General features: G+C 36.8%; 1 protein-coding gene across 1 annotated transcript in view; it reads right to left on the reverse strand.

Annotated features, from left to right (window-relative positions):
• Nucleotides 1–12,770, reverse strand: part of LOC103265684 (hydrocephalus-inducing protein homolog) — a gene marked incomplete at its 3' end in the record, with an annotated part of 243,165 nt that overhangs the window by 153,480 nt on the left and 76,915 nt on the right. Inside the window, exons 8-13 of the mRNA XM_021715156.1 lie at nucleotides 12,289–12,367; nucleotides 9,038–9,157; nucleotides 8,554–8,763; nucleotides 5,765–5,902; nucleotides 2,326–2,503; nucleotides 484–611 (exon numbers count right to left, since the gene is read on the reverse strand). Coding sequence (XP_021570831.1) covers nucleotides 484–611; nucleotides 2,326–2,503; nucleotides 5,765–5,902; nucleotides 8,554–8,763; nucleotides 9,038–9,157; nucleotides 12,289–12,367 — 853 coding nt within the window. The remainder of the gene's footprint in view (nucleotides 1–483; nucleotides 612–2,325; nucleotides 2,504–5,764; nucleotides 5,903–8,553; nucleotides 8,764–9,037; nucleotides 9,158–12,288; nucleotides 12,368–12,770) is intronic.

A 12,770-nucleotide genomic window follows, 5' to 3' on the forward strand; every position in this document is an offset into this window, starting at 1 on the left:
GATTGAAACACTTCAGTGGCTTTTTTTTTTTGAGTTGGAGTCTCACTCAGTTGCCCAGACTGGAGTGCAGTGGCCGCTCCCGGCCACCGCAGCCTCGACCTGCTGGGTTCCGGCAATCCTTCCGCCTCAGCCTTCCAAGGAGCTGGAACTACAGGTGTGCACTACCATGCCCGGCTGACTTTTTGATTTATTGTGGAGAGGAGGTCTCGCCAAGTTGCCCAGGCGGGTCTTGAACCCGCGGGCTCAGGCAATCCACTTCAGTGGCTTCTTGATGCTCTCAGGATAACGTCTAAAACCTCTAATAGGTTCACCAGGCAGCCGCTCACTTCTTTAGGCTTCTCTTCTCTCTCCTATCTCCCCCCTTCTTTGCCTTAGCTCTTTCTCCTTTCTGTTTCGCAGAGATACTATGTTCTTCTTGCCACTGGTGCTTTGCACATACTGTCCTTCTGTATAAACATTCTATGCAGGTGAAGCTAGTCTTACCTCAGTAGAGTCATCCTCAAGCATTTCCTCAGGTATTATCTCAAAGTGATCAGGAGTTTCATATTTGTTGTATTCTGTTTCTATGTTTTTTCTGGCCTGATTCAAGAAGGTTCCATACTTTTCATTTCCTATGGAGGTTGGAAGGAGAGGCGACTCAGGAAGTTCAGAAAAATATGATTATGTCCCAAACACACTTTCAGCTCAGGATAGAGTGAGAAGGGAAGTAAACTTTTTGGTACTTTGCCTGCCATGTTTCCTCTGCTTCAGAGGGTGAGGTAATTTGTGAGTTGAATTTGTATCAGAGACCTCATTGAGTTTAATGAGATTATGCTTTAATGAGCAACTGGCTGATTCCCAGGAACTTGAAAGCTGTAACATTTTAAGTCACTTGTAAGGTGACCCACTTGAGCCCTGTTCACTTGGGACTTTCTCAGTTCTAACATTTAAACTCTACACCCTGAAGCTCTCTCAGTGCTGGACAAACTGGGACAGCTGACCCAGTTTTCATGTTTAAGTCAATATTCATGTTTATTAAATCTCAATTAACAAAAAGAACATGTTTTAGTTAAGTTGCTTTAACTAAAGCTAAACAACCCATAATATGAAGAGTCAAGATATTGTCGATGGGGAAACTTTGGACACTCAATTATACCATTAAGCCAGTGCAAATTCAAATCCTTTGAGGGGCAAAGTAGGCAAAGTAATTAAAATGTCCACCAGGAAACAATAGGAAATGCTGGGACCATAGAGAACTGACATATAGAAGATCCAACTAATGGTGTTCAAATTTGAATTTTTAAAAAAACTATTACTGATCATACCATGTCTACTGCCCTGATGAGGCCACCTGGACATCCATATTTCAACCACGTGGTATTCTCCCTAACAACATACGTGCAACACTCATCTGGCTGAAAATCTAGGTACTAGAGTGGAAGGTGGTTTTAGCTTTACTAGTATTCATGATTATGTTTTCAGGGAGCAATTAGAATTCAATGGATGATCCTCAACAGGAGAGTTAGTGACTTTAGGAGGAAAGACTGGAGTGGGAGGACTTAGCCCAAAGCTTTTTAGAAAAAGTGGGTTTCAAGGAGCTCAGAAAAGGATTTATGAAGAAGAATGAGAGATTTTCCTGGCCCTTCATCCTGTACCCTGTATCAGGAAGAAAGAGCCAGGGAGAGTCTATGACTGAAAGAGCTGCTCAGTTGAGTTGTAGGATCTGCCAAGACAAATATCATTCTGGTGCCGAGGATGGTCTCGGAGGCCAGACATGACCAGAAAAGACTTGTCTGGTATGTGGGCAGACAACCATTAGAGTCTAATATAGCCTTCAAACTGTGTAATGCCAAAATAAGGGCTCAGAATCTGTGGTTGCCTTTCTGTACAGTTTATATTTTGAGAATTCTACTCCTGTAGGTACATTAGCCTTTGCCATCTCAGTGGGCATCTATAAGTGTGTGATTAAGAAAGGATAAATCAGTGAGAAACGATGGCTGTAAGGCACATGCACCAAGTGGAAAAGCCTTTGCAGGTGAAAATTTCTGATCCTTCTGTAAGTCATTCAATAATGGCAAAATTGGCCAGGGTTCTTAATTTGGGGCTGCACAGGCCGTATCTTATCCCACTAAACTCAGATCACCAAGTTAAATCCAACTTTTGCTGTGTGTGTGTGTGTGTGTGTGTGTGTGTGTGTGTGTGTGTGTGTGTACTTAAAGAATAACACCAAAGATAACTAGAAGGAACTTCTAAGCAAATAAATGAAGTAGCTATTAACCTTCAAATAAACAAAGCTAAAATAAACTTTTGTCCCCAGCGGGGAAGTACTATAATATACAGCAGTACCTGTGAGGTTCCTGGGGAGATCGAGGCAGATTCGGGGAAAGATTCCCTCTCCACTCAGAGTGATATTTTCTGGGTCCAGGTGGGCAATCTGGATTTGGAAATTCCTTTGAAAGATCTCAGGTACTCCAGGTAAGTAGTAAACCTTCAACACCTGCTCATTATGTGAACTGATAAAACCCTATACAGTAGAAAGACCAGAGGAGTGAAAACTAATGTGCTACAGGTTCAACTCTTTAAATTAGTAAAATAACAATAACAACAACAAAATAAACCTGAAAAAAGAAGGAAAAAAATAAGAGATTTAATGAAATAGAGTACAAAGAAACAAAAGAGTTCCATAAAACTGAAAGCTTGTTCTTTGACAAAAGACTAATACAAATATACAAAAACTCTGGCAAGATTGATTGAGAAGATAAGGAGAAAAGCCACCAAAAAAAGTTAATGGTTTATAAGTGTAAATATAGCAAAAAAATTCTATAAATCATATATGGCTATGAGAAAACGTTATGCCAATATTAAAACATTTTTGTGAAATTAACGATTTTCTGGAAAATATGAATAACCAAACTAAAAAAATCTCCTAATTACCCATATCCTATATAGAAGTTAAAAAATGAAAAAAAAAAACCACCCAAATGAATGTATAGTATTAGAAACAAGCACTACTAACTCTTCAAAAAACAGATAATCATTAATTTATAAACCATACCAGAAAATAGAAAAGAGTTACTCATTTTTTCTTATGATATTTATACTGGTCAAATACAGCATGAAGAAGGAATTTCATGAACCAATTATCACTTATTAACAAAGAGGCAAAAATAGTAAACAAAATATTAGCTAACTGGATCCAACTATATACAGAATATTAAAATGCAAATGGTAGCATATATATATATACATATATATACACACATATCGTGTTTGTTTTAATCTTCTTTTTCTTTTCTTTTTACCTAACACTATATCTTAGAATTTACTAAGTATTAGTACATATAGAATTGCCTTATCCTTTTTAACTGCTGTATATTATTCCATTACATAGTTTTAATACATTAAAAAAATTAGTTTCCTACTGATAGACATTTTCGTTTGTTTCTGGTCTTTTGCTATTGCCACTATAAATTACATAGAAAATATGTACATATTTTGTAAATGTGGGAATATGTATGTAGAAAAAATTATTTGAAAATAAGTTTCTGGGTCAAAGGGTAATTTTTGTAGATGATGCCAAATTGTTCCTTATAAAGTTGTGTCAATTTACACTAACAGCAGCGATGTAAATGAAAATGCTTAAAAATTAATTTTTAAAAAGGCAAAGAAAACATAAGATTAGAAAGAAAACATTCAGGAAATTAAAAAAAAAAAAGAAAATACAGTGAAGGAAATAATACCAATAATTTTAATTATACTAATGATAAGAATGTGTTATATCTCCCTATTGAGTCCTAAGATTTCCAGAGAAGATTTTTAAAAATCCAACTATATATGTTTTATGAGTGATAAATCTAAAACAAAATGTCATATATTATGGGAAAATGACATAAGGCAAAAGGAAAGCAGGAATCACAATACCAAAGTGAAAATGAAAAAAATAAATAAATAAAAGGGAACAAGAAAGCAATTAAAACAGATAAAATAGTTATGAAATCTTACATGTTAACACAAAATGAAAAGGTATTAAACAAAAATTTTCACATATTTGTAGAAAACAATAGGTAGAGAAATGGACAAAACTTTTAATATCTCAGTCTTAGAAAAGTTAAACAGGAAAAAACAGAAGATTTGAATACTAGAGCTATTTAGGTTAATGTAAGAGATTCATTATAATCTACATTCTATAGCCTAGGTAACATTATCAGACATTCATGGCATACAAAATCATTTTAGGTCACTAAAATATACTAATGAGTTCATTTAGTTAGAGGGCCATTTTATCTGACCATGAAACAAAAAACTCTCAATATCAGCATTAATAAGAGTTTAAATAACAATAACAAAAATCTTAGTTATTTGGAAATTAAAAAAAGAAAAATATATTATAAAATTATACTTCTACATAAAAATACAACTCTAGACAACTTAGAAAATAATAAAAATTAATAGCAAATATTGACATGTATAAAATATACAAAATTGACTTCCACTTATTCATCGGTAATTTTCTTAAAATTTTTTTTGAGTTGGAGTCTCACTCTGTCACCCAGACTGGAGTGCAGTGGCCGCTCCCGGCCACTGCAGCCTTGACCTGCTGGGCTCTGGTGATCCTTTCGCCTCAGCCTTCCAAGTAACTGGAACTACAGGTGCATGCTACCACGCCCGGTTCATTTTTGATTTATTGTAGAGATGAGGTCTCACTAAGTTGCACAGGCGGGTCTCGAACCCACGAGCTCAGGCAATCCACTCACCTCAGCCTCCCAAAGGCGTGGGATTACAGGCTGAGCCACTGAGCCTGGCAATATTCTTAAAATTTATGGGATACGGCTAAAGGCATACTCAAGCAAATAAATAGTCATTTTTTTTCATTATTAACTAAGAAAAAATAACAATAGGCATTCAACTTAGGAAGTTAGAGAAATAAAGATGTAGAGGTAAATTCAAAATATTAGCTAAGACAAGTTAGAAAAAGAAGAGCAAAAGGGGAGTTGACCTAATAGATATTAAGATATATTTTAAAACTATAGTAATTAAAGTAGAATAGTATTAGTGTAAGGACAAACAGATCAATGAAGAATAGGGAGACTAGCAATAAACCCAAATGTGTGTGATAATTTAGAGGAAGAACAAACTATCATAGAAAGTTTTTATTTTTTTAATTTAAGATTTTGAATAAGTTTCCTTTAAAATATTTTCCAATTTTTCTATCACAATTATATGCTACTTACATAATGAGAAAAATTCAACACAAGTTCCTTAAAACTGGTAGATCAACACAATATGAACAAAGAACCACCTCCTCCATTTGTTTCTGAAACCAGTTTGGCTCCTTGCCTTCTACTGATGTTTTCACACCTGCTACAGTCAGTGGAGAAAAAGCCCTCAAGAATTATAAGGAAAGTGTGAAGACATCAGTGAAAATAACCTAGTCTTATTACCATGAAAAAAAAAAAATCCATGGGATGCATCTGTCTTATTAGCGCTGCATCCTTGGTGCCTGGAAACTGGCTAATGTAGAACTCAATAAATATTTGTTTAATGAGTGACATGGCCCAGATTTATTTATTTTTCTCAAACTCCTGGCCTCAAGGGATCCTCCCTTCTAGGCCTCCCAAAGTGCTGGGATGACAGGTGTGTACCACCACATCTGCTCTTTATTTATTTTTTCTTGCTTTAGAGAGTTCAGGAAAAGTTCCACCCATAATTGTGGCAGTGTATGTCCACCTACATCTAGGGTGTGGCTTGTAGGTTTGAATTTGGGCCCCTCCCACCACTTACTTACGGAGAGAGGCAGGATTAGTGGTACTCCAGGGAGAAGGTTTTCTGGGGAGGACTGGTGGTCCATCAAAACCTTGAACTCAAAGCCAACCTTCCCCATGTTCTTCAGTGTGATTTCCCTCTCTGTGACATGGTCAAACAGCTTGAGAAGAGAAGAAGGAGAAAAGTGACTCCACTGTCACCTATCCCATGGGATGCTGCTGTCATTCTGACAAAGGTGAATAAAAATGCCTTACAGACACTGGTCAATTTACATTTCAGCATCACAAAAAGTGCCTACGGGAGGAGCAGGAGAACCAGTGGACTCTGGAAACTAGCTCATGTCTTAGTTCTCCTAATAAGTGATTTAGGTATGGATGTGGGACTGAGGGCCTAACCTCTGTGGGCCTCAGTTGCTTAATCACAGAAATTTATATTAGAGAATCTTAAGGTAAGCTTTCTAAAGTGAGAAGATTTGCTTTCTGGATTCTATCCTGTAAGATAAACATAAGATTTGAATTTAGAATGTTCTGAAATGAATCTTTCCATTTAAATGGAAAATTATGGGCATAATAGGCCAGTTATGTTCTTTTTCCTGAGATTTTGCTATATAATTCACCAGCTGGCTCAGTGGGCCAAATAACCACAAACTGAGGCCACTTCAGAAATCCTTTGGACAAGCTAGGGGCTAGCTGCTTCCAAGACTACACTCAGAGATGAGCCAAAACCAATTGCCTAGAGAGCCCTGGAGATAAGGAAAGATAATTTTATTTGGTCAACAATGGAGAAGGTCATGCATAATATTCAGTAGTTATACTTGCAGTAGCTATATAATGGAGATTCAATCCTTATTGAAATTTGGTAGGAGATATGGTCTCTGAGTACATAACACAAAATCTAACTGAGAAAAGAAGGTGTACTGACAGAATTAACTGATAATTATCCTAAAACAAAAATGAGAAAGTATGTTAATAGAGAGAGGTTAAGCATGACTGACTCCGTTTTGCTTCTACTCCCTATGGTAATATCCTTTAGGTTAAAAGCTTCTGCTTAGCTATGTGCATAGACCAGCTAATTACAGGAAGAATTTAGTTTATAGTTCAACTTTAGGAAAAAAATGATAAATCTCTTTCCCAAAACTAACTCCCGAGGAGAAAAGTGTACACATAAGTAACAATGTTAAATGTGTTAAAGATTTATAGGAATATCATGACCTGACCTACATCATCTAAAGTCAACTGACCAAAAATAGATTAGTTTCACAACTTCTAGACCCTCGCTGGTGCCCAGATGTCTGTGGCCCTTGGTTACTTCTTGACCTCACCCCGCTCCTTTCCCCCTAACATAAAAAGGAGCCTGATGTTTGTACTAAAGATAGTTCTTTAGGACACTAGTCCACCATCTTCTTGGTTTACTGGCTTTCCTAATAAAATTGCTTCCCTTGCCCTAACACTTTGTCTTTTGAATTATTGACTGTTGCGTGGCAAGTGGTACAAGTTTGGACTTGGTTATGAGTATATTATATTGTGGCAAAGAATATAATTAAGTGGCAAGGGAATATAAAGTAAGAGAAAGGTAATTACAAATAGAGTTGAGCTGGCTCTTACAGGACATACAGGTTTAAGGTTGGCAAAATGAAGGATGAGAGACATAAGAGAAGGTGTGGAGGCAGGAAGGGCCAGGGCGCAGTGCAACCAGTGGGTAAACCAGCCTGGCTACAATTGCATTAATGGACTATGATGGGGAATTATGGGAAATGAAATTTACTGTGTAAAGCATATCAGTTAATAGAGGGGCTTAGGATACCTTCACCCAGGTGGAAGAAAGGGCTCTGACCCATTGGGTAACAGAAAAAGAAACATCATGATTGACGGTCTATTCTGACCAGATACTTTATTTAAGTAATTACAAACCTCCTGGTGAGTGAGATAGGCATTGCTACCTTATAGATGAGGCATATTGAGGCTTAGAGAGATTAGCTGATGTGCCCAGGGTCACACAGTCAGTAGGAAGTAAAACCAGAATACAAGACCATGCTCTTTCCTCAATGCTATGTTACTTTTCCAAATGCTGCTGAGATTTAATTAGTCAGGGCCTGGTGGGATGAAAATACAGTTTTGGAAAACTCTGGCAATGATGTCTAGATAGGTTAGTGGTAGCAGCTATGAATGCACTATAACCCCTGGTTTGCAATGGATCCATGGACCAGCAGCACTGGCATTACCTGGAAGCATATTAGAAATGCAAATTCTCAAGCCCCACCCATCACCTACTGAATCAAAATTTGCACTTAAACAGGATTCCCAGGCAATTGGTATATACATTACAGTGTGAAAAAAACTTCTGTAGTAATTTAGGCATGGCTTGATGTGGCCTTGTAGTGTGATAACAATGGTGACAGAAAGGGAACACTGACTCAGAGAGGGATCCTGGTGGATGAATCAGCAAACCCTGGATGTTGTAACGACGTGGGGAGGTGAAGGAGAGTGCAACAGAAAAGTCTTGGAGATCATAAGCCCAAGAATGTGAGAAAATGGTAGTGCTATTGAAAGAAATGAAGAGATTGGAATGGACTTCTGGATTGAAAGGGAAAAAAGAGGATTTGAGTGTCTAACATGCTGAATTTCAGGAGACAGTGAGAAGAAGCAAGTGAAAGTGTCTGGCAAATAGTTGGCAGCAGAAGGATGATCTGAGTTAGGGAGGCAGATTAGGGATTCAGGATGGGGTGATGGTGAAAGTATGATGACCCAGGAGGGATTGGTTTAAGATGTTTAAGGCAAATCCAGAAAATCTCCACCTGATGGTTTGCTATACCTGTAATCCATAGTTAATATGCTTGGTGTCAAAGGAATAGTTGACCAGAGATGCCTCTCCCTTTAGTATTATTTCATAGGTGGGTCCCCCTTCCACTTCACACAGAGCTTTAGCCTGTGCAATGATGTTACAGTGTCCATAGAAGGTGAATGATATCTGGTGGCTGCTATGTGGCTGCAACACTCCATAGAGGGGCAAAATATCAAACACCTGCAGAGAAAGTCATTCTATATGAGAGCAGCTACTAGAATAAAGGGCCTGCAAAGAGTGAGTTAAAAGTTATATAAATTTACAGATTAATTCCCGTCTTTAACTTGTTTGACTCCATTAAGTGTGACTAGCCCAGCACCCCGAGAACATATGATGATAATGGTGGTAACAGTGCTTGTAACAGTGCTTTGGTGAGATTTAAGTTTCTAACATGGGGCAGGTACTCAGAAAGGTTAGTATCAGATGATGTCAGGACCCATGCAGTGTTACTTACTTCTTCTATCCCAATGGAAAGCATCTCATCCTGTTCAAAGATCCATAGGGATTCCTGAAACTCCACTGGGCTCTGGTTGGAATGTATTTTTTCTGCTTCAGTGGAGCTAATTTTTAATCCCTAGAAATTAAAGATGGTAGGGAAAGTTAGCAAGCATTCATAACAAGTCATCAATGTGTTCCTACCCATCATTGACAGAAAAGTGAAGTATGCTATATATAATATAAAAATAGTACATCTTTTTCTAGGGATATAATTGGGCAAGTAACCAGAATGTACATACATGGATGTTTACTGTAGCATTATTTGTAATAGCAAAACTTTGGAAGCAAACTAAATGCCCATCAATAGGGAGTCTCTTTTAAAAAAGTGTGTTGGTATATCTATCCATGGAGGATGATGCAATGTATATTTATGGACTAGGGATGATGTGTACAACATATTAAAGAATGAAAAAGCAGTTCCATTCATGTGACATTACATATGCCTCATGTGTCTAAAGATGTGTGTGTAAATTCATTCAGAATCTGGAGAAAATGGATAAAATCCTGGAAACACAAAACTTTCCAAGATTGAAACAGGAAGAAACTGAAACCCTGAACAGACAAATTACAAGTCACAGAATTGAATCAGTAACAAAAGACCTACCAGAAAAAAAAAAAGTCCTGAACCAGACAGATTCACAGCCAAATTCTACTAAAAGTACAAGGAACTGCTGGTACCAATCCTACTGAACCCATTTCAAAAAGACCAAGGAGGAGAGACTCCCTCCTAACTTATTCTATGAAACCAATATCTTCCTGAAACCAAAATCTGGCAAAGACACAACCAAGAAATAAAACTACAGGCTGATATCCCTGATGAACATAGAGGCAAAAATCTTTATCAAAACACTAGCAAACTGCATCCAGTAGCACATCAAAAAGATAATTCACCATGATCAGGCAGGCTTTATTCCTGGGATGTAAGGTGGGTTCAACATATGCAAATCAACAAACATGATCCACCACATAAACAGAATTAAAAACAAGAAACATATGATCATCTAACAGATGCAGAAAAGGCATTTGATAAGATCCAATATCCCTTTGTGGAAAAACAACAACAACAACAACAACTCTTAGCCTTCTAGGCAAGAAGAAGCATACCTTAAAATAATAAGAGCCATTTATGACAAACACATAGCCAACATCATACTGAATGGGTAAAAGTTGGAAGAATTCCCTCTAATAACTGGAACAGGACAAAGATGTCCACTCTCACAACACATATTTAATATAGTACTGGAAGTCCTAGCCAGAGCAATCAGGCAAGAGGAAGAAATGAAGTAGGAAAAAAAGGAAGTCAAATGATCTTTCTTTGCATATGCAAATAGAGATAAAAATTTCAGTAGAGTTTTTCTGAGTGGTGAGATTTGAGGATGTTTGCTGTAATTTTTCTCTATTCCGTAATTGTCTGTAATTTTGTAATTTTTCTATAATTTTGTAATTTTTCTGCATTCCTGGGTTTTCTATGGAAAACATCTTTGAAAATAAAAAGACTATTAAAACTTAAAAGACAAGTGTTTTGTATACTCATACATACTCTAAAAAATTGGAAAAATACAGAGAGCATCAAAGAAAGACATAAAAAATCCATAATTAGGTAACACTATAGATAAATGTATATATATATGTGTATGTCTACATACTATGTGTATATATGTATATATATTTTTATTCTAATTTTCAATTGACATTATAACATGGATGTCACTTCTCATGTGACAATATTTTTCACAAGCATCATTTAAAATATTTTAAAAAGTAGATGATCACATATGATACAAATTGAAATATTCAAAAGGGTATATGGTTTAAAAAAAGACTTCCATCCTTATTCTCTAGTCCTCCAGTTTCCTCCTCCCCCGGTAACCACTGTCCAGTTTCTTATATGTTCCATTTAGTTATTCTCTTTATTCAACTAATATTTATTGAGGACTTACATGAACCAGGGCTAGGTCCTGGGAATAAAATAGTGAATAAAACAGGAAAAAACCCTTCCCCAAGGAGGCTTACATGCCAGAGATATTCCATGCACAAGCAAATGTATCTATGTAACTATTTGAGATGTAATACGGTAGTTAAGAGCAAGTCAGACTGCCAAGTCTTCCAGCTCCCCCGCAGGATGGATGTGTTCCCTTACTGTCAAAATAGGGAAAGATAATAGTGCGCAATTCACAAGGGTTGTTGGGAGAGGAAAAAGAGTTAATGTAAAAAAATTCTTAGAACAGTGCAAAGCATATCATATATGCTCAACAAGTGTTAACTGTTTTTATGCACTTTTTTCTTTACACAAATGGGAGTACACTATGTACCCTGTTTTGTATTCATTTTTCTTTCCTTAATACATTAGACTTTGTGCCAAATTAATATAGAGACATTTATTTTTTTAAAAAAGGACTTCATCATATTGCCTTGTTCAGATATGATTTTATTTATTTAGCTAATCTCCTTTGATGGAATTAAGTTTTTTCCAATTTTTCTTGATTTTACAAAGCTGCAGTGTACAGGAGTGGTTATGTGTCTTTATGTAATGCAGAAGTGCATTTGGGGAATAATTTTCTATGAGGAGAACTATACATTAAATTTTGATACACTTGCCAAGTTGTATGCCACAAAGGTTATGCCTAGCTCATACTCCTACTACACAGTAGGAAAATGCCCAACATCTCACTATTTGCCATTAATGACTCAGATACTATCTTAAAAGATTGTTTATCATCATGGATATACAGTCATTCATTTTCCTTTTTTTCAAGTTTCTGTTATCTCTAAAGTGTTTTAACAAACATTTTTGTACACAAATCTTTGTATATCCAATAGTTTCCTTAGGCCATCTTTTTAGAAGAACAATTTAAGGGTATTCATTTTTAAATTCTCTTGATCTTCCCTTTGTTTTTGCTATGGAATTATTAAAGAAAACATTTCTCCTTTGGTAGCTTCTATCTAAGGTGCGGGAAGAGCATAAGAGCACCAAGGTTTAGAGATAACTAGCTTTTCTGTCATAGAGAGCTATATATGGAGGTGTCCTGGACTCTCACTGAGATGTTGGCTCTGTAATGCTTGGTTGGGAAGTGATGTGGATAAAGCTATTCAGCCTCATCCCAGTTAAATTCCAGCATCGCACTTGCCACTCTGCTACTGGTTCTGTCTTTGTTTTACTGGAAGGACTACAACTTGCCAACCCTCCCCAGGGAAGGGAAGCCATACATCTGAGATCACGCTGGATGCTTTCATTTTTCTGAGTTCTTTTTCTTCAGGTCTGGCATCTTCATCCACAAGGACAGTCCTGGAGAATTTAATGAAATGTGGAGTTTCACTCATTTGACCACTATCACCACATAGTCTCAGCTGCATAACAGCCCTGTCTTTCTCTCTACCACACCCTAAAGAGTAAAGGGGAGTTCTCACTCAAAGAATACCTTTAGGGATATGTTGCCATCTGCCCCCAAGCGTGCATCTAGGCCAATGAGCTGGTCAATTTTTCACAGGCCCCAACCCTTCTTTCCTGGACCATCAAGTCCATGTCCAATTTAAAATGTCCTAGGAAGCTCTAGCAATTCTTCAGACAATTTGGATGTTTCCTAAGTGCTCAATATTAAGTTTAATCAATTATTGGATTATTTTTTATGAGAATATAACGTTTGGTGAATTGTCATATCCCTTCTTGCTTGCTAACTTAAACCCATTCC

Source organism: Carlito syrichta, unplaced genomic scaffold (assembly GCF_000164805.1).
Source record: "Carlito syrichta isolate Samal-C Ts95f unplaced genomic scaffold, Tarsius_syrichta-2.0.1 Scaffold306751, whole genome shotgun sequence".
NCBI lineage: Eukaryota > Metazoa > Chordata > Mammalia > Primates > Tarsiidae > Carlito > Carlito syrichta.